At 31.8% G+C, this 24,122-nt stretch overlaps 1 protein-coding gene across 1 annotated transcript in view; it reads right to left on the bottom strand.

The window, feature by feature from the left end:
- Positions 1-24,122, bottom strand: part of LOC115795251 (M1-specific T cell receptor alpha chain-like) — a 111,338-nt gene that overhangs the window by 35,985 nt on the left and 51,231 nt on the right. The window contains exon 3 of the mRNA XM_030751083.1: positions 20,609-20,663. Within this exon, the coding sequence (XP_030606943.1) occupies positions 20,609-20,663 (55 nt within the window). The remainder of the gene's footprint in view (positions 1-20,608; positions 20,664-24,122) is intronic.

Below are 24,122 nucleotides of genomic sequence, written 5' to 3'. Positions count from 1 at the left end.
CATAGCCAAAACTTAGCATTAAATAATTGTAGAAAAATGCAGAAAAAAATAATGAAATAATTTAATGTAAAAAAACAATTTAGACCTAGTTCAGATTTACAGTTCTTGACACGCTTCTAAAAATAAATGTGTATTATTTAGTTTCTATTGTTACATTTTTCCTAGTTGCTGCATTTAAGAGACGCAAGTTTCCCAATAGAGATCATTTTTCTATAGACTTATTTGAACAAATTTTATGGCAAATTTTCTATTCATTCTGAATTTAATGTTTTTCAGCCAAATGCTGGTGTCACTGTCTTTTTAAAGATTAAGCTGTGATCTGTATTGGAACTTACTGGGTTCAGTGGTTAATCTGGTTCCACTTCCAAAAATAAGCTTTAATGAACTTCCAGCATTCACACAACATGAAGCTCCATGACACAAACCTCAAGAATGGCCATCTCAACTGAACTCCAGTTTGTAAAACAAGCTATGTAAAATAACCTTAATAACTCCTGACATGCAAAACAGTTTTTAAATAACTTTCACAGAAAATTATGAAATTAACCACATTCTTAGTTTATGTATTTCAATATAATGGTTGAGTAGTGCATATTCTTTATGGCGGTACTTACTGGGCTCAATAATTAATCTGGTACCACTTCCAAAAATCATCTTAGTTCCACTTCCACCAGTCACACAACATGAAGCTCCATAACACAAACTGGGTAGTCCTGAACTGACTCAAACTCAATTCACAAAGATAATTTTATTCCATTTAAGATGTTTGTTTATTAAAAATACTACTAAAAATTAACATTAATAATATATTGGTGTAATGTGTATATTTTGATAGGATTATTGTGATATTTTCTGTACAATAAAACATTTTATATGGGACTTTTTATTAACATTGATGTCAACATTACTCACTGCACTGTTGTGTACACCATTCATCATGCACTTTCATCAGTAGTTGTTCTGTAATAGACTTTTTAAATAATTTTTTTAACTGTTTATTATGATGTATTGCATGTTTACAATGGTTGTAGATACTCCTGGAGTCTTGAGGATGAATAAAATATCTATATTGATCTTTTTAAAGTTTTTTTTTTTTTTTTAATCAGGCCTATTTTATGCTTTTTAATGTGTTATATTCAGTATGTTAAGTCCATTTACTGCAGCTTTTAAAAATACTTTTCAGTTGCTGTTTTTTGTGTGCGAATTTGCAAAATAAGCTTGCTTTTACAGATCATCCATCCATCCACTTCTACCACTTTCATAGGTGATTTATATAAAATATTTTCCTACTTACTGAATTCAACTGTTAAAGTGATTCCACTCCCAAAGAAGAGCTTATTCTGATTTGTACCAGTCACACAACATGGAGCCCCATAACACAAACTCACTGAAGGATGAACCAAACCAAACCTTAGAAAATGTTAACTCTACACATGAATATTCAAACTTGATGTAAGTGTTTAGGCTCTCTCATAGAAAAAAAATTAAATCGAAGATTCTTGATTTCAGCTAAATCATGGTGAAAAAGTTCTTGAGCAGAGTTAAAACAATAAAACTGTCACATATGATTAAAATTTACTGAATAGATGATGTATCCAACTTATTTTTAATATGGGGATATTGAGCTGTTTTAGTTTTGATATTTTGACTCTTAATATTACTCATTTTATATATTTATTTGTTTTTACTACTGAGCATGTGAGACTTAACCTATTAAAATAAAATTTAAAAAATGCCTGAATGACTAAAAAGCCACATCATCATGCAAAAAACCCCCCAAAAATCCCAACCTTGAGCTGACATTTTCAAGGTATTTGTTTTCCATCAAAACACAATGCTATATTAATAGTTTTGCAAGCTAAATAACTCTAAGAATGATAAATATCAGTACTTACTGGGTTCAGTAATTAATTTGGTTCCACTCCCAAAGAAAATCTTATACTGATTTGTCCCAGTCACACAACATGAAGCCCCGTAACATAAACCCACCAAAGGGATAAACCAAACTAAATGTCAGAAAGAAAACTAAGAATTTAGATCTATACTTTAATATTCAGATTTGATTTAAGCACAAATTGTTACATGATATGCTGATATTATTATGTAAACATATTGGTACTTCATACATAATTATTTAGAGGTTTTAATGCTTAATCTTGCCCTACTTCCAGAGATCTTTTTTTTTTTTCTTTTTAGCATTTTCAATTTCCAGTAATCACACATCAACCTCCATAACAGATACACAATGGCTAAGTAAATTTAAGCTGTTTTAGTATTGATATTTTAATTAATTTTGAAGAAATTAAATTTTATCATTTTAAATATTTATTTCAGTTTTTATTACTAAGATTAATGCCACTTAATAACATGTTTATTAAATGTATGTCTAAAAAATAAAATGACAGCATCAGGCAAATAAAACAAATGCAGTTTAGTTTTGGTATTTGGGGGGATACATTTTCCAACTCACAACTGTGCTGTATTGTTGGTTTTATGAGCCTTGTACTATATTATACTGTAACTTATGATAAATATCAGAACTTACTGGATTCAGTGATTAGTTTGGTTCCATGTCCAAAGAAGATCTTAAACTGGTTTGCACCAGCTGTCACACAACATGAAGCCCCATTACACAAACTCACAATAACAACAACAAACTGCATAGATAATTTACAGTTATGTGAAGTATAAGTACTTTTTCTTTAAAGGTAAATGTACATTATTGGTGTTAATGATTAGTTTTTTATATTATTAGAGAAACTACATTAAGTATTTCAGTGTTAACACATTAAGTCATTAAAATGCAACTAATTAACTGTTGAAGATTATTATCATTAAGTTTTATATCTTAACTATTTAAACTTCTGCTTTGGTAAGTGTTGCAGTAAATCTGTATAGTATGCTTTTAGGGATGCCTCATATAAATAATTATGATAAATATCATAATACTAATTGGGTTCAATTAGTATTATGATATTTATCATAATACTAATTGGGCTCAATGTTTAGTCTGATCTCATTAGATATGAGTATGAGTTAATATTACATATAAGTATTCACTAATACTAGCACATGACTTCATAAAAATGTTGATGTTTACATTAGTAAAGATGTATTAGATCATTTATTATGACCTTTGTTGCATCTGACTGATTAATTTCTGTGTAATCAAAAACTGTTACATCATTTTAGAGTAAATTACTAAAATAGATCTTAATTTGTGTTAATTTTACTCACCTAAAAATAAAATTATTTTTCTCTGTCACTGTTCAGGTAACTTTAAATACATGCATATTTATTTAAGAATATACATATTTATAATACGATCTATATCAGAACTTACGCTTTTCAACCTTTAGTTGTAGCCCTCTTCCAAAGATGATTTTCTGTAAGCCAGTATTCACACAACATAAAGCTCCATAACACAAACTTCACAAAGGATGAAGTGAGCCAAACTATTTAGAAAAATCCAATTCCAGTCTAATAACTCCAGTCTTTTAATACCAAAAGTAAATGTCATGGTTCTACTATTTTCTGTATTGCTGAGAATAAAATGTTTTATAATTTATATCCTTGACCAGTCGATGCATTTGATTATTATGTTCATGCGCTAGCCTTTTATTGTTTGTCATACCGTCCCTGTTTTCTGTATATTTCTGTAAATATTATAGAATTTACTCTTAGCATAGTATTATCAGTACTTACGGGATTCAATGGTTAATCTAGTTCCACTTCCAAAGTTGAGCTTATATGTACTTTGAGTCACACAACTTGCAACTCCACAACACAAACTCAAAACAGTTAGCTGGATCAAGCTTCATTCAGAAAAACATGATTTTGCTTTTCCATTGGTTCCATCTATCCATCAATCCATCCATATCCACGTCCATATGCTTTCTCCAAAACACTAAAGTCGGTCTTCAACATATTATGCATAATATTTATATTGAATATGGCTCATTATAAACTTACTGGGTTCAGTGGTTAACCTGGTTTGCTGACCAAAGATGACCATTTCCACCAGTATTCACACAGCCTTAAACATTATGACCAAAGCTGAGTGAAAAACTGTATCTAGAATACCTTTTTTTGTTTGGTTTGGGGATTTGCACAAAGAAGCTGCTGTTTGTACATTATAGCTTTACATTGTAACTTGTAAATTTTAATTTTACCATATAAGACACAGCTTTTTTTCACTTACGTCATTAATGTATTTCTCATGAGTTTTAATACTTTAATACTAAAACAACTATATTCTACTTACTGTCATTAACGTAAAGTTTAACGCCATGACCAAAGATGATCTTGTTTGCACCACCGCTGTATGTCACACAGTCTATGCCCTCAGCACATAAACCTGACTGACTGCAGTCAACTACAGTGTTTATGAATGGTACAAAAGAAACTAGGGTGGTTTCTGCACAGCAACTTCAACAGTCCAAAAAGTACAAACAACATAAATCAGTTCAGATTAAAAAAATTTGATTTGACTGCTCTTTCTAAATCTATTAGTGATATACTCTTAAGTCAGGGCGAGCTGATGTGTTGCCTTGAGTCATAATACTTTGAATGAACATTTAAATATATATTTTCCACCATTGAACTCCATGCCAGTCTTTTTAAGAACTATTTAAGAAGTATATTTAGTTCAGATATAAATAAAATGCTGTTAATTAATATCATGGTTTCCATCACAGAATGAACAGAATTTTACTTACTGTCACTGACATATAATTTTGTGCCGCTTCCAAAGATGATCTTGTCATTGCCAGTGTATGTCACACAGTCTAAAGCCTCAGCACATAAACCTGACTGAATGCAAACTAGAAACTTGGTGTTCCAGAAATATATAAAGCTTCCAAAATATACATTTACAAATTTACTCAGTACTGTTAATGTACCTTTAGATATCTAAGTTTTTAATACAAATATTAAAAATGTAAAGCATTGTACTGTTTTAACATAAATACTGTAAATCAGCCTCTACTTTTTTCATCAAAACTACTTTTTCTACTGTTTAACAAACTTCTGGGGGGAAGATTTTATTAAAGTGATGTAAGAAGTGTTATGTATCCATATACAGCCTTCAAAAGACTGTAAACAAAAATATTTAACACTGATTCTAATATATAAACTTACTGAATTCACTGATTAATCGGGATCCTCTTCCAAAGATGAGCTTATATGTGTTAGTATTCACACAGCATGAAGCACTATGACCAAAACTGAGTGGAAAAAAAAACAAGCTCCATTTTGGCATTTTCACCTTTGATACTTTTTTACCTTTTGATACTTTGATACATAAAGACTCTGCAGTTTGTAAATATAAATAATGATGAATATAATCTTTATATTTGAATTAAAATGTTGACTTTTACTTCACTGTTTGGCATTTGAGTTCTAACAGGTGCATTTGTCAAGATGAACATATTATCAGTCAGGTTTCACCAGTGAAAGAATTTTACTGTCTTATATACTGAACTAACAAAAATTTTACTTACTGCCATTAACAAATAGTTTAGTGCCACTTCCAAACATGACCTTGTTGCCACCACTGGCAGATGTCACACAGTCTAAAGCCTCATCACATAAACCTGACTGTAGAAAACTACAAACACTAATGCACCATCTTGATTCTGAATTAAAATATGTTGCTTTAATAATTACATTTCAATTATAACAATAAGTAACTAATACATACTTTAAATTAGATGTCCTGTCCTGTGTGTATTTTTAACTTTTCAGTGAACATTAAAAATAGGTTCTAGACTATTTTCATATAAACGTTTTAAAATAAAATGACAAAACTAAGCTCTGGTTTGGTTTCACTGATTCTTTCATTCTCCAGATTTTACCAGCCAGATAGATGCACTTACTGGGTTCAATGGTTAACCTGGATCCCCTTCCAAAGATTAACCTGCTTCCAGCAGTATTCACACAGCATGACGCACCATTACCAAAAACAAACTGTGTGACAAACTGAGTGACAAACTGAATCAAACTCCATTTAGATAAAATGTCTTTTACATTTGATATTTTTGACTCCCATACAGAAGCTATCTGGTCTTTATATCCTCATTAAAATGTTGATTTTAGAATAATTTAAATTTGGATTATAAGGAGGTAAGCTACAATTATGATTGTTAATACTTAATGAACATGTTCATGAAGTCAGGTTTCCACTACTGAAAGAAAGAAAATGAACTTTTTGTCATTAACATATAGTTCTGTGCTGTTTCCAAAGGCTATCTTGTAACCACCACCGGTGTGTCACACAGTCTAAACTTGAATGACTGCAGCTAATCAGCGGAGACTTTAACCTTAAATCAGTCTATGAGAAGAGTTATGAAAATGATCAGTTTTCTTTTAGTGTACTCAATTACCATCTGTCAGCACTAACCACATTAAAGCTATTATTTGAAAATGGCTTAAAATACTGTTAGTTACATTCAAATCCATGAAAAGCAGCAGCGTGTATATGATGTGATTACACTTTAAATCTAATTGGCTCTGTACTCTGTTACTTTGATTCTGTGTCACTGGAATTATTTCTGACCAGGGTGATTTCTTGTACTCTTATATAATAAGTCTGAATTGTAAAAAAGGAGTAACTGTACATCTGTATCAAAAATACAGAAGGTAACACTGATATTAACCTAGCCTCACAGAGAAAAACTTTCTGACTGTAACTAAATGCTCACATTCCAGGAACATTTAAAGAATAATAAAAAAAAACAAACTTCTGTTGGTCTGTTTTATATCATAATCAAATAATGTGCAGAGACAAATGCGCTGAACAACAAGTGTAAGTAAATAAACTCACTTCTGAATTTAACTTACTGTCATTAATGAAAAGCTTAGTGCCACTTCCAAAGACGAGCTTGTTAACACCAGAGCCGTATGTCACACAGTCTGAAGCCTCGTTACATAAACATAGACACACATTAAGCCTGCACCATCCTCCAAATAATACAGGTCTAGAGGAAAGGAATTCCCTCCTCATAACTATGGTATCGTGTATTATTATCTACTTTAATTAATTCTCTCCATCACCCCCAGTAGCTGTACACTCATACAAGAAAGTCACCATCAACATTGTGTCTAAAGAGTTGAGAAGAGACTTACTGGACTGAATCACTAACAGAGAACCAGAAGCAAAAATGAGTCGTTCCCGTCCACCAACAGACACACAACATGAGAGAACTGCACAAAAACCTTGAACTAAACTTTAGACATGGCCAGAATCTAAAGAATAAAGGCCAAATCATTCTGGTCAGAATCAGAGGGAAGAATTGTTTGGATTCAAATCTTGTTAAAATGTGTTCAATAAAATTAAAATGTTGGGAAGAATAAAATCTAAGAAATTACGATATCTGTCACCATGACTATATTTCACCTACTTTTCCTTTGTTACAATTTTCTAAAAAAGTCACATAAATCATATTTACTATGTATAACAGAACTTACTAAGTTCAATGATTAATCTGCTTCCTCTTCCAAATAAGACCTTTCGCCCAGCATTCACACAACATTACGCATTCATAACGCAAACTCAGCAGATATCAGCTCAGATAAATGCCATTAAAAACATGAATGATTTAAGTTTGGTCACAAAAAAGATGATATATTGAATTTATATTGGAATTACTTCATTTTTAATGTAACATTTCATATTTAGGATTAATATATTCAAAGAAGATTATGTATCCATATTAATTAGGTTTTTGAGTAATTTTTCTTACTGTATACGATGCTTAAAAATATTCTTAGATTTTTAAACATAATTAAATTCTAGTCACAAACCTAGAACTATAACTACAGCTATATGATTTCATTTACAGATTTCACTCATTAATGTATTAAAAAGGATTCCTATTCAGGAAACATTTAAATATTGCTTTTAACTGAAACTAACTTCATTTTCTATGATAACATTAAAGAACATTTCACACATGACAATTTACAATATATACGTGTAAGTGAAATATCTATTTTTTTTCCTGCATGTAAATAAGATTTCTGTTCAGTATCAGCACTTACTGGGTTCAATGAATAACCTGGTTCCTCTCCCAAAGATGATCTTAGTTACACCTCCACTATTCACACAACACAAACCTTCATTACACAAACTCATGTTGTCTGCACAACACAGCTAATGTGTTTGAATTGTAACTGTACCACATTGTACAACATGAAACTCCAAAACTTACAATCAACAGATGATTACATGATGGCTTTTTTGTTTGTTTGCTAGTTTGTTTGTTTTACAAATCAAAATATGTTAGACTTCAGGTTATTTTCATCAGTGCTTTACTGTATCATGTCATGCTTCTCTACAGTTCCCCTCAATATAGATCAATATAATTAATGATAAGTAGTAGAAGATGGATGGATGGATAAGTAGTAACTACTTACTGGGTCCAATGATTAATCTGATTCCTCTCCCAAATATGATCTTATTTAGGCCTCCAGCATTCACACAAAACAAAGCTCCATAACACAAACTCAGCAGATTATTCTAATTTGTTTAAAAATATATATATATATTTTGGAGGTAATCAGTTTTTTTTATTATGACCATCATTTGTCGCACATTCTTTTTTGTTCTTTTGATTTGATTTTGCGTGCATAAGACAAGTGAAATAAAGAACATTAATGATCTCTAGCAACACTTACTGGGTTCGATGATTAACCTGCTTCCTCTTCCAAAGATGATCTTTTGCCCAGCATTCACACAACATGAAGCTCCATAACATAAACTCAGCACCTTTAACTGGCTTACAATCCTTTTACAGTTTTTCTTTTTTTATGATTAAATAAAGGCTTTCATTAACAAACTACTTTAAAGTTGATAATTTTGACCGGATTTTGTTATTTGTTTAAAGATGGCAAATTATTTTTTGAAGTGATCAATTTTTTTGATCAGTCAACAGTTTTATTATGATCATTTTTTTTTTTTTTTTTTGTCAGATGTCATTTTTCTCTTCTAAGCTTATTTTGTATGTGTGGGTAAGGTTTACTTTTGTCTTTACTATGTTCTATTTCAAAGTTTAACCATCTCACAATTCTATCCCATCTCTGTACCAACTGGTGGCTAAAACTACAAATATTAATATATATGAGTTATCATCTGTTAGTTCTTAAAACTGTTCTACAAAATCTGTATCAACACTTACTTGGTTCAATGATTAACCTGCTTCCTCTTCCAAAGAACATCTTTTGCCCATTATTCACACAGCATTATGCTTCATAACAAAAACTCAGCACATGTTAATCTGAACCACACTCCTTTAATGTAACCACAAGAAGTTGTTACATTAAACGTAAGCATACATTATAGATACAGTATACAATTTTAATGTAGTTCAATCTATAGTTCACTAGAGCCACTAAATAAAATGTTTGAATTGTCCATTGATAGAAGATAATGTTTTTACTATGATCAAGTTTGTGTTTGTGTGTGTACTTTACAGTATAAACAATGCGTAAGGTGTTCTACATTCTTATTTTGTGTGTTTTATTTTAAATGGACTAATCTGAACTTCATATTGTAGTATTTCAACATTTGACACTTATTTCAAGTCTTAATTTCTCAGTTAATATTTAATGTTTCAAATTTCTTATTTTTAACCTAGTTGTGCATTGTTGCAGTTTACTTTTGAAAAATATGAATATCAATGTTTCGTGTAATATAAAATATATCAGTACTTACTCTGTTCAATGATTAATCTGATTCCTCTTGCAAAGATGATTTTTTCTAAGCCAGCATTCACACAACTTAAAGCCCCATAACACAAACCCAGCAAAGGATGAAATTAATTAAACTTAATTTAGAAAAATATAAATGTCTTATTCTAAACTAATACACTGTTTTCTCTAAAAATACATGCCAGTTTTGCATATATCATAAATTTAAGCTTGGTTATTTTCTGTGTATTTGAGAAAAAAATGTTTTTGTAATGACGCTTTTGTTCAGTTGATATATTTTGCTATTTCATTTTTTTATCTGCTTTTTTAAAATTTTGAATCAATAACACATAAAAACTGTAATTTTGTGGGTAGTTTAACATCTGGCATCTTTCTCCAGTCTTCTGGGCTTTTACTGGCAAAACATTATTTTAAATGTTTATCAGCTGTGAAACACTGACTAAAATTTAAATATGTGAATTTAATATCTCTAACCTGCTTTTCCTTCATTATAATTCAACAAAAAAATTAAATGTACATTTTTTTAGCACTTACTGGCTTCAATGGTTAACCTGGTGCCACTTCCAAAGATGATCTTATATCCAGTAGTCACACAACATGAAGCTTCATTGCATAAACAGCAGATGATAAACTAAACAAAAAGTGATTCTTAAACAGCAAAATTTTTAAGTGTTGCTGAAATATTACCTTCAAGTCACATAAATGATGAATTTGCTCTACACTGAATTTATTGTTTTGAGAATTTGGCAGAATTATAATAAAATATTTATATTTCAAATAAATATTCTGAATAAACTGTCATAATAGTGCCGTCCAAGAGTAATAATCATAATAATAATAAAGAAAGTATCTGGAGTTTGTTTTATTTGTCTGTGATGTAAATGTTTTGCCAGGTTCTCCTCATAAAAATAAATGCTCTGCACCATTTATCAAACATTTGGACTTCAGCATTGCTCAAAGTTAACTTTTTACCACATGTTTCCTAAAACATGAATCTTTTGAATTATCAACAGATACTCACTGCTGTTAATTATCAATTTGGTTCCTTCCCCAAATAAAATCTTCCATCCTCCAGTGGAAGATGCAGTCACACAGTGTTCCTGACCTGATATTTAATCTGAGTGCAGATCGACTCCACAGCATTCAGCTCAAATGTGCTGAAATGTCTCATCTTTTACACAAACTTGGAAAAACTGGCAGCATTTCATAGTTTTTACTTTTAAAATATTTGATTTTTTTCAAACCAAAACAGAACTAAAACTTACTGCACTCGACTGTCACTTTGATTCCAGAGCCAAAGATTAACTTTTCGTAGCCTCCAGTTTTCACACAGCATTAAATCTCAGTACAAAAACTGTATTGCATCACTGCAGTCTATACTAATGAAACTGTCTAATATAAAAATGTCAGAATCAATCTAATAACACATGTTATTATGGATTCATGTTTTCTGAGTTATTTATTTAAACTGAAGATAAGAAATATATTTTGAATGCACAGCTGTCGTGTCATAAAACTGAGCCGAATCTCTTTGATAAGTTTTCCAGAGACATATGAGACAGACAAACTTCAGCTTTTTAGCTCTCATTTTCAAATTCTGCAACAATATATGTGTGAGGATACTGAAGATGATGTGATCGTGGTCAGAAACTGATGACTGCAGAAATGTTGTGATTAAAGCCTGATGTGCACTGACACATCCTCTTGGATTAACTGTTTGTTTTTGTTTTAATTGATCATAGCATAGAATTTCTGCTACAGTCTTTCAAGTGTCTGCTGTTATGCAGAAACATTCATTTAGATGTGAATTTAATTAAGTTTATAGATCTTTCATTTGTAGATTTCATTGTTCTTAGTTTTGAGTGAAGTTGTGTAAATGTTCTGAGTGGCTTCAAATGAATCAGAATAAAAAGATAAAGATGAGCAGACTTACAGGAGTCAACTGTCAGTTTAGTTCCCACTCCAAACAGCATTTTACTGACACCGGAGCCCTTCACACAGCAACAGAACGCTTAACAAAAAGCACTACTCAACACTGATTGTACTCTTTCTAATGACAAAACACCGCAGCTGAAAACATAATTCAGTTTTCACAGCAAAACAAAGCAACCTTAAACCATCAACAAGAAACTGCATTTCCACTTAAAACTGTTCAGGTCATCCAGTCTGATTTGATCTGTTTTCTCCCCGACTCACAGCTGTTACTGAAACATCAGCAACCATCCAAAAAACCTAATTTGGCAGATCAAAAGTCACATTATTAATAAATACTGACACGGTTAAATCTCACCTTTTAGACTTCAAATATAAAGTCAACTTTCAGATCACCAAAGAGCTTTAAGTCAGTAATTCAATCCAACAACTCATCAATGACAGTTTCAACTGGAAAAATGAGATAAACTCAGCAAGTCTGCAAAAATGTTAAACTTCTGACTTTTTTCTGTTATATTTTCATGTATTAGACTGAAATTTCTTACTTGATTCAACACTCAGTAGAGTTCCTTGACCAAATATCATCTTCTGTGCTCCTCCAGTTTTCACACAGCAGGAAAGACCTCAGCAAAAACCATCAGACTACAAACAGCTATGACTGATAAAAATGTTTTTGAGTAATTTTTCTTACTGTATAAGATCTTTAAATATTTTTTTCTTAGAGTTTTAAATATAATTAAATTCTAGTCACAAACCTAGAACTATAACTACAGCTATATGATTTCATTTACAGATTTCACTCATTAATATATTAAAAAGGATTCCTATTCAGGAAACATTTAAATATTGCTTTTAACTGAAACTAACTTCATTTTCTATGATAACATTAAAGAACATTTCACACAATTTACAATATATACGTGTAAGTGAAATATCTATATATTTTTTCCCTGCATGTAATTAAGATTTCTGTTCAGTATCAGCACTTACTGGGTTCAATGAATAACCTGGTTCCTCTCCCAAAGATGATCTTATTTACACCTCCACTAGTCACACAACACAAACCTTCATTACACAAACTCATGTTGTCTGCACAACACAGCTAATGTGTTTGAATTGTAACTGTACCACATTGTACAACATGAAACTCCAAAACTTACAATCAACAGATGATTACATGATGGCTTTTTTGTTTGTTTTATAAATGAAATTTAAAGTTTAAAAAAAAATATGTTCGACTTCAGGTCATTTTCATCAATGCTTGATTGTATCATGTCATGCTTCTCTACAGTTCTCCCGTCAATTTGTAGCTAAAACATTGCCTAAAAAGATCAATATAATTAATGATAAGTAGAAGATGGATGGATAAGTAGTAACTACTTACTGGGTCCAATGATTAATCTGATTCCTCTCCCAAATATGATCTTATTTAGGCCTCCAGCATTCACACAACACAAAGCTCCATAACACAAACTCAGCAGATTATTCTAATTTGTTTAAAAAAATATATATATATTTTGGAGGTAATCAGTTTTTTTTATTATGACCATCATTTGTCGCACATTCTTTTTTGTTCTTTTAATTTGATTTTGCGTGCATAACACAAGTGAAATAAAGAACATTAATGATCTCTAGCAACACTTACTGGGTTCGATGATTAACCTGCTTCCTCTTCCAAAGATGATCTTTTGCCCAACATTCACACAACATGAAGCTCCATAACATAAACTCAGCACCTTTAACTGGCTTACAATCCTTTTACAGTTTTTCTTTTTTATCATTAAATAAATGCTTTCATTAACAAACTATTTTAAAGTGGATCAGGTTTTTAAAATTTGTTTAAAAATAGCAAATTATCTTTTGAGGTGATCAATTTTTTTTGATCAGTCAGTGTTTTTATTATGATTATTTTTTTGTCAGATGTCATTTTTCTCTTCTAAGCTTATTTTGTATGTGTGGGTAAGGTTTACTTTTGTCTTTACTATTTTCTATTTCAAAGTTTAAACATTTTCCAATTCTGTCACGTCTTTGTACCAACTGGTGGCTGAAACTAAAACTGTTAATATTTATACGAGTTATCGTCTGTTAGTTATATTTCAAATAAATATTCTGAATAAACTGTCGTAATAGTGCCGTCCAAGAGTAATAATCATAATAATAATAAAGAAAGTATCTGGAGTTTGTTTTATTTGTCTGTGATGTAAATGTTTTGCCAGGTTCTCCTCATAAAAATAAATGCTCTGCACCATTTATCAAACATTTGGACTTCAGCATTGCTCAAAGTTAACTTTTTACCACATGTTTCCTAAAACATGAATCTTTTGAATTATCAACAGATACTCACTGCTGTTAATTATCAATTTGGTTCCTTCCCCAAATAAAATCTTCCATCCTCCAGTGGAAGATGCAGTCACACAGTGTTTCTGACCTGATATTTAATCTGAGTGCAGATCGACTCCACAGCATTCAGCTCAAATGTGCTGAAATGTCTCATCTTTTACACAAACTTGGAAATACTGGCAGCATTTCATAGTTTTTACTTTTAAAATATTTGATTTTTTTCAAACCAAAACAGAACTAAAACTTACTGCACTCGACTGTCACTTTGATTCCAGAGCCAAAGATTAACTTTTCGTAGCCTCCAGTTTTCACACAGCATTAAATCTCAGTACAAAAACTGTATTGCATCACTGCAGTCTATACTAATGAAACTGTCTAATATAAAAATGTCAGAATCAATCTAATAACACATGTTATTATGCATTCATGTTTTCTGAGTTATTTATTTAAACTGAAGATAAGAAATATATTTTGAATGCACAGCTGTCGTGTCATAAAACTGAGCCGAATCTCTTTGTTAAGTTTTCCAGAGACATATGAGACAGACGAACTTCAGCTTTTTAGCTCTCATTTTCAAATTCTGCAACAATATATGTGTGAGGATACTGAAGATGATGTGATCGTGGTCAGAAACTGATGACTGCAGAAATGTTGTGATTAAAGCCTGATGTGCACTGACACATCCTCTTGGATTAACTGTTTGTTTTTGTTTTAATTGATCATAGCATAGAATTTCTGCTACAGTCTTTCAAGTGTCTGCTGTTATGCAGAAACATTCATTTAGATGTGAATTTAATTAAGTTTATAGATCTTTTATTTGTAGATTTCATTGTTCTTAGTTATGAGTGAAGTTGTGTAAATGTTCTGAGTGGCTTCAAATGAATCAGAATAAAAAGATAAAGATGAGCAGACTTACAGGAGTCAACTGTCAGTTTAGTTCCCACTCCAAACAGCATTTTACTGACACCGGAGCCCTTCACACAGCAACAGAACGCTTAACAAAAAGCACTACTCAACACTGATTGTACTCTTTCTAATGACAAAACACCGCAGCTGAAAACATAATTCAGTTTTCACAGCAAAACAAAGCAACCTTAAACCATCAACAAGAAACTGCATTTCCACCTAAAACTGTTACTGAAACATCAGCAACCATCCAAAAAACCTAATTTGGCAGATCAAAAGTCACATTATTAAGAAATACTGACACGGTTAAATCTCACCTTTTAGACTTCAAATATAAAGTCAACTTTCAGATCACCAAAGAGCTTTAAGTCAGTAATTCAATCCAACAACTCATCAATGACAGTTTCAACTGGAAAAATGAGATAAACTCAGCAAGTCTGCAAAAATGTTAAACTTCTGACTTTTTTCTGTTATATTTTCATGTATTAGACTGAAATTTCTTACTTGATTCAACACTCAGTAGAGTTCCTTGACCAAATATCATCTTCTGTCCTCCTCCAGTTTTCACACAGCAGGAAAGACCTCAGCAAAAACCATCAGACTACAAACAGCTATGACTGATAAAAATGTACCAAAACTGCAGAAGCTGCTGAACTTCAAGTGCCCCACTGGGTTTAATGCAGTTGGAATATTGTGGATTGTCATATTATTTTAATATACTATCATGGAATAATGCACACATGAAAAAAACTGCAAGTTGTCATATTTGTCATAGTTTGCAGATAAAGTGCTTCTAACTCACCACAATCCACCGGTAACTTCATCCCAGACCAAACAGTAGCTTTCCACCTTTACTGTGACAATCATCCCCACCAAAAATACTGCAGCCCAAAACTCAGACACACAGTTAAAGTACAAGAAATGCTCTTAAACCTTTTCACCTTCAGTCTCTTCATTTAAAGTCTGATATCCAAAAAAATCCTCATGGAAATACTGTTCATGTCTGCTTCATTATTTAAGTTAGTTTTATCAAAATTCAGACCCAGAGATCTGGGATTTCACATTGAGTTTACATTTTAAAAAATCCTCGTATTCATTCACTGACACTGATAACTGATAGAACCTGTTAGAAATCTCAGATCAACAACAGTTTTAATGTCCTCCATTACGCTCCTCTTTAAATTTCTGAAAATGACCACATTTGAAACATAACTGGGCCAGTTGTTGACACATTTTCTGATGTCAGCATTGCCACAATATGAAAATATTTTTGTTCTTACCTAATTCAACAATCAGCTGAGTCCCTTGGCCAAAAATAAACTTCTCTGCTCCTCTTGTCACACTGTGACTGACAAGTGAGTAAAAACTTCGCAGAGCTTCACAGCTGTCTTTAAGTTTGTCTGTTCTCACAAAAATGTCTTATCATGTAATTTTTGTAATTTATTGAATCCTAAAAGTGAAAGAAAAATTCTCTGCATCTTATTTCTTAAGTAAATTACAGAAACTGTTTTATTCTTCTGGCCTTGTATTTTATTTCATCTTGCATCAAATTATTTTGAGCATTAGTTTAATGACTGTTAGCACTCACTTTTGTTTATGTTTGTAATATTTAACTGTAAACTGACCTGATTCAACAGTCAGTCGCGCCCCTCTCCCAAAGATCAGTTTTTCTGCGTTTCCTCTCACACTGTGACTGGCAGCTGACTGAAAACCTCACACAAGTTTTTATTTTGTTTTTTCTTTCTTCTTTTATTTTTCTGCTGTAAATTGTTTTTATCAAGAAACATTCTCACTCCCTGGGCAAATTTGCTCACTTAGTTAAGAAAACAGGACTTCTGAAACATAAATAAGTGATTCCTGTATTTTCTTTGGTGCGGGTGACGTTTTCTTCTCACCTGAGTGGACAATGAGCCGTGTTCCTTCCCCAAAAATCAGTTTCTCTCCATTTAGATTCACACAGTGACTGCCAGCTGACTAAAAACATCACTCACAATCTGATATGCAGACACTGTTCACCTGATCAGAAAACTATTCCAGTTTCTCACTCTAAAGTCCTGTCAGATAAATAAAACAGATAAAAAACAAACTGGTTAACATAATTTCTAGAATAATGTTTTACTAACTCTCTATTCTAAATCTCAGAATACATGAGTAGATTATGATTGAAAAATAACGACAGATATTATTGATATAAAATAATGCTTGATTGCAAACTGGTGCCCTTTGGTAAGATTTTTCAGAGTTGCTTTACAGGAATGTTTTAGTGTTTCATGTTATTCAGTTGTTTTTTTTGTTTTGTTTTGTTTTTTCTGAATGAAAACTGTAAGCGTCTTCATGGAAATTATATCTGACAAACTTAAGATTTTAAAGCCATTTTCCTACGTTCCATAGCAGCAGTTTGACTTTTATTATGAAATATTCTTTTGGTTTGGGCAAACTTGCCTGTAAGAAAGAAAGTTGCATTCCTGACAAAATGAACACATTTTCAAATACATTTGGTCTCATTCTGTTTTCAAAGTCTATATAATTTCATAAAATATTTGTTCATTTTAAAACAATGTTAAATATTTTTATTCTCACCGCAATTCACGATCAGTTGAGTTCCCCTCCCAAAAATCATTTTCTGTGCGTTTCCTTTCACACTGTGACTGACGACTGACTGAAAACCTCACACAGTTCAAACCCAATGTTTGGATAGAAATCTTAATCTACACTAACAAAATCATTAACCAACTTAACGAAACCTTTCAGGACTCAGTAAAAAAGTGTTATTAAACATTTATCTTCTGCTCTTACAAAAATGTATTATTTTACTTGTTCTTTCAGTTTTTTTGAAGCTATAAAATCGTACCTGCGTCAACAATCAGTCGAGTTCCTTTCCCAAAAATCAGTTTATCTGCAGTTCCTCTCACACAGTGACTGAGAGCTGGATAAAAACCTCACAACTGCCTCACATCTATTTTTAAGTGCAGCTCGTCTAAATAATCATTTCTAATCAGCAGATGAGAACGTTTATAGCAGCTGGTTTACGACTGAAATATATGAGAAAGTATATCATTGTGCCGATGAACAGCTGGAGTTAATGAGTGACAAACTTAAAAACACAAATATATTTGACTCTTTTGTTTGTTGTTTCTGTCAAATAAGTTAATAATGAACTCTTAACTGTAATCAGATCTGATTACAGCTGCATTACAGTCAGTGTGAAACATTCATGTGTGAGAACAGAATATCTGTTTGTCCTTATTCAAAAGATCAAACTTTAAACTGACAGCAGAATGATAAGACATATATAACATTTAAATCTTCAAAGTTTAATATTTTATTAGATCTTACTGATTTTATGTTTGTTTGTTTTTGGGGGGGGGTGTTTGGGGATTTGACTTCAGTCATAATTTACAACTCGGGCTTCATTAGAGATAATACGTTAAGTAAAACTATTCAACTTTTTGTATAAACCTTTAAAAGGCTGAAATAATTTGGGTTTAAGAAATGACATCTTTGTATTTAGTTTGTATTTTACTGACTCTGAGTCTGATCACAGTAAATGTAGGTTTTCACTAAGATCCAGTTAAATAATCCTGGATTATTTGATGATCACAGAACTCAAAATTTTCAGCTTAAATTCCTGTTTTATATTTTAAACCAGTTAAAGATGAGTTACCTACTGGTTTCTACAGTGACTTTTATTCCTCCTCCAAACACAGTTCTGTAGCCCCCCTGAGCCGTCACACTGAGACACGCAGCTCATCAAAAACCAGTCAAAGTGCCTGAACTGGGAGCAGTTCAGCTGCCAGCAAACTTCAACATTGACTTCTGCTCCATTTGAGATTCTCAGATGAATACAAAGGTTTAATGTAAAACTCCTGGTGGTGACCCCTCATCTTCAGCCATTCAAATTTAAAACAGTAAAACATTATTTATTGACTGACCTGTGGAAACGATGAGCTTTGTGCCGCTGCCAAAGATCAGCTTGTTTCCAGTTCCATACACACTGCCTCACACACTCAAGCAAAAACCTCTCACATACACACACATCTTACAATTAATGAACAAGTGAATCATTTTATCAGACACTGGAAGACCCTTTTGCCTGATTCAAAATTTCCATATTAGTGATCCATCAAGGTGACATTTTATATCAGATTTTCATTCAGTATTTTTTTAGCTTTTCACAATGTTTGAGTGTGAGTTTGTGTTTATTGTTATTTTTCTCTGATTTAATTTGACTCAAAACTTTTTTTTTTTTTTTTTTCCTAGAGCTTATTTTGCACCTTATTGTTTGTTTGTTTCATTTTTGGTTCTGTAACATGCACATGATTCCAGTGTGCATCAGACACCACAATCTGAACACTGAAACAAAATGTGAAATTATCAAAATAAAAGTCTTACCAGTTTCTACAGTCAGTTTGGTTCCACTGCTGAAGTAAAGTTTGTTTACTCCCTGATCATTCACACTGCAGCAAACACTGTGACAAATACTGCTCCTCCGTTTTAGCTCTCACAATTTTTATTTTCGATTTAACCTAATTTATACTCTAATTATCCATCAGTTATGAATTTTCACATTGGGCTGTGTTAGATGCTGTTTCTTTGTTAAGTTTAATTTGCTTTGATTGCTTCTATTAAATGCTATATAAAAATAACTATATTATGATTTGATATCGTCCCCTTTGCAGTCAGTTTGCATCAGTAAAAAGATCATTAATCAACAATAAAAGCTAATTGGCTCTACATACATGAAAATAGGAAACATTTATCTTACCAGTTTGAATGATCAGTTTGGTTCCTCTGCCAAAAATCATTTTGGTTCCTCCCTGATTCACACTGTAACACACACACTGGCAAAAACTGCCGTGTCTCTCTTCTTTATTTATATCCATTTTTACATCATCTTTCCTCATGTTTCTCTAATTTTAGCTGCAGTTTATCATTGAATATTGGCTCAAATGTTTGAGCCCATTTCTTATCGATTTCTGTGACTTGTTTTTACAGGTTTTAATCAGTTTGATCCTGTTTATTGTTTGGGTTTTTTTTTTTCAATTTTATTTCTCATTGTTTCTTATTAATAACTGTAGTTATTGCTAGATGTGTTTAAGCCAGTTTATATCCATCAAACTATATAAAGCTCTAAAAAATGGTCAAAAAATTACTATTAAAAAATGAATTTAAAACAGGATGAAATTAAAACAGGATGAAATCATGTAATAAAAATCTCCATCTTACCTGTTTCTACTGTCAGTTTTGTTCCTTTACCGAAATAAAGTTTTCCTGCCTGATTATTCACACTGTGACTCACACTGTGACAAATACTGATGCAACTGGACTAATCTATGAAACTCTTGTATTTATTTATTCATTTCTTTTTTTGATGAAGTTTGTGTTTGTTTTGTTGTTTTGCTCTAGTTGTATCTTTATTAGTTGTGTTGTTTTACGTTCCTGCAGATGGTTTTTTTTCATAGTCTTCTCTCCTCCCAAACATTCAGCTTGGTTTAGATTATTTGTATCTTCTGACTGTATATTAATTCATCATACCTTTGTTATGTGTCCACCTGTTTTTTTTATTTGAACTCCACAAAATTAATTTCATAGTTATTGTGTTATATGACTATTGTTTGTAGCCTGTGTGAGTCCAGGGTTGTTTGCATCATAAAAAACATGATTAAATTTGACAAAATGACATATTTCAAAGCATGAAGTCATAAAAAACTCTTCATCTTACCAGTTTCTACGATCAGTTTAGTTCCTTTACCAAAATACAGTCTGCCGGTTCCTCCCTGATTCACACTGTAACGCACACTGTGACAAATACCCATGAACCTTTTTCTTGGCTGTTTTATTTGCTTTCTTTCTTATTTTTTTTTTAAATTTCTCTTATATATTTATCATTAATTCTATCTTATATTTAGTTTTATTGTAATGCATGATTTACTGTGTGTAGCCTGAGCGTGCCTGGATTAGTTTGCCTAAATGAAACGTTTGGAAAATGTGATAAAGGAAAAACAAACTTTGATTTGCTGTATTCTTCTTCCTTTGTTCACTTTAAATCAACTTGGTCCAGCCTGATTCAAACATTTAAATTAATTATTATTATCTGGCCTGGCTTTAATTTATGTTGTTTTCTTCATACAGTTGACAGCCTGCATGTTTCAGGGAGTCAAAATGAATCAAACTCTACACACATTGAATAAACGCAAATGAAACAATGAATGTAGGTTTTCTATAGTGTTACAATCAGGTAGTAATCTGAAAAACACGAGTGTAATTCTATTGAAATCTTACCAGTTTCTACAGTCAGTCTGGTTCCTTTGCCAAAATACAGTCTGTCATTTCCTCTAGTCACACTGTAACAAACACTGTGACGAATAGTGCTGCACTTTAATTGTTACTGTTGATGTTTTATTTTTGATTTCACTCACTTTTAAGTTGCTTCTATTTATTCATTAATCAGTATCTACACACACAGACACACACACACACACGTATATATATATATATATAAAATACTAAATTTCAGTGTGAAATCATAAAAAAAAACAAAAACATCTTTATCTTACCAGCTTCTACAGTCAGTTTAGTTCCTTTGCCAAAATAAAGTCTGGTGTTTCCTCCCTGATTCACACTGTAACACACACTGTGACAAATACTGATGAGGCTTTTTTATACAAGCATCAAGCTTTTTATCTTTCACAATTTACATTTATTTTTACTGGAAATTTTATATTTTTATCCAGCTTTATTTTTAAAAAGGATGAATTTGTGTTTTATTCTGTTTATTTAATTTTTTTTTTTATGATTTTACCGTATAAGTAACAGTATTTTTGCTTCAGGTTAAATCTCACACTGGTTTGTCCTAACATGACATTTTTGGGGGGGATTTCTTCTTGTTTGTTTCATTGTTTATTTTTTGTTTGTTTGTTTCTTTGTTTGTTTGTCAGTCTAAATTTTGCCCACATTTGAATTCATTTTTGCCCGTCCTGGTTTTAATTTAGCTTGCGTGTTTCAGTCAATCAAAATCAATCCAACATTTATTTCATAAATGCAATAAAACTATAAATGCAGGTTCTCTATAGACACACACAAAAAACTAAACAAAGCAAACTTCATCTTACCTGTTTCTACTGTCAGTTTAGTTCCTTTGCCAAAATAAATGTTATCATTTCCTCCAGTCACACTGTGACACACACTGTAACAAATACCACTGCTCTCAATTTGGTTTTCTTGCTATTGGTTGGTACCATCTTAGATCTTCATGCATTTTTAGGTCTATTCATTCTATTATAATTCTATAAAATTTTATATCATAAATGAATGTTTTTGTATAGTTAGTTGATTCTGTTACTTGTTTATTTTAAGTATTTAAAATGATTAGTACTTATATTAGCTTTAACTCTCATTTGCCAGATTTAAATGTTACATTTCCATTCAATCAAAATGAATCATCTCTACAATAATGAAAGAAAGAAAGAAAAGGAAATAATGAATGCAGGGTGTGTACTGACACTTCTTAAAGTGAGAAAATTTTAAATAAAATAAACACATAAATAAATAAAACTAAATCTTACCACTGTCTACAGTCAGTTTTGTTCCACCACCAAAATAAAGACTGTATCCCCCCTGAGTATTCACACTGTGACACATACTGTGGTAAATACTACTGTGGGCTCTTTTCTGTCAGGACTTATTCATTAACCTGAATTTTAGCGTTCTTCACTGAAATATTTCACTTTTTTTTCTGAGCCAAAGCGTCACACTGTGAGCTCGACACATTTCATATTTATCATTACTCACTAAGACTTCATGTAGCCGCCTCAGTTTGCATCAATTAGAATCTACAACACTGAAATAAACTCAAAAATAAATACCAATGAAAATTATATCAACTTGTTTTAACTTTCAAAGTCATTCAAAAAAAGATAAATCATACCTGTCTCTACAGTGAGTTTGGTTCCTCTGCCAAAATAAACTTTGTCTGTTCTCTGATTATTCACACTGTGACTCACACTGTGACTAATACTCACAGACTTGTGTGGATGTCAAACAATTTTGTTGTTCAGTATTTCTGTTTTTATTTCTCCTTTCAAATTCAAAGTGTGATTTTATTTTGTTTTCTTGCATTATTTCATTGGTGTGGATCATTTTTATGATAGCTGCTTAAAGCAGCTCTACACTGACATTTAGATAATTATACATTCATACATGCAAGTTATTCAAAGAAGCACTGATGTTATAGCGTTTATTAAGACTAAAATACATTTTAAAGAAGAAAGCTGGTCCTTACTAGAAATAATATTTTTTAAATGTATTTTGTTGAAATAAAATAAAATAAAATAAAATAAAATAAAATAAATTGAAACTTACCCAGCTGGTTTGAAACAGTTACCGGGTCCATTTTCCAATATCAATTTCCTTCTAAATCCTTCATATTGAGCCATCCTGACCAAACGCTCAGTGTCAACGTTGTCTGTTTAACATTTGATGAAGCGTTCTGAAGCGCCAGTATCCCGTGATCCACTTGTTCCCAACTTAAGCGCCACCTCTGTCAGTGGGGTGTGTCCTAAGACCTGGATCGTAAAACTAAAATTTGTTTCAAATGTGTTTAGAACTTTTAACAGCTCACAACAGCTTACAATCCCACTCTGGCACAGAAATAATCAGTGTCCTATGAAGGGATTATTCCAGCTGGCATCATGTGTCCATCAGCGAAAATCAGCTGTGTTCCAGTTTATCACCACAATTTGTCTTTACTTCAATGGGTTCACCTGATTGTCAGTGTCATTGTTAATCATCAACATCTGGAGGTTTGAGTTTTGCTCTAAAAGTGAGTCCGTTCTCAAAGACTCTTATGTTCAAATGTCCAACTTTACAAAAGAAATAAACACGTTTAGTTCCTGCTACAAAAACAACAACAACAAAAAACTATCTATAGCTAATTTGTAGCTACTAGCTGTCTGCTAGGCTTCACCTCAGCTAACCGGAGTCCTTGAAGTGGACCACGTGCTGTTGGTGTTTATTTTGTTAATAATTATTAATATAACTATCTGACAAATGAGACAGCTTGAGAGAGAAATCTGCATTTGTGGTAGAAATTTAGAGCTGAAAGTCTAAACCAAGCTTACTTAGAAACTTCCACACAGCTCAGTCACCAATCACAGTTTTAAATGGTTCATTATTGTACTATTTGGTCTGAAAATAGAGTTCCATTAGATAACTAGCAAGAACTAGTAAAAAGATTA

The sequence above is a fragment of the Archocentrus centrarchus genome, chromosome 17 (genome assembly GCF_007364275.1).
Source record: "Archocentrus centrarchus isolate MPI-CPG fArcCen1 chromosome 17, fArcCen1, whole genome shotgun sequence".
Taxonomy (NCBI): domain Eukaryota; kingdom Metazoa; phylum Chordata; class Actinopteri; order Cichliformes; family Cichlidae; genus Archocentrus; species Archocentrus centrarchus.
The sequence above is the reverse complement of the archived record's forward strand: the minus strand, read 5'-3'. Positions and strand labels throughout refer to the sequence as shown.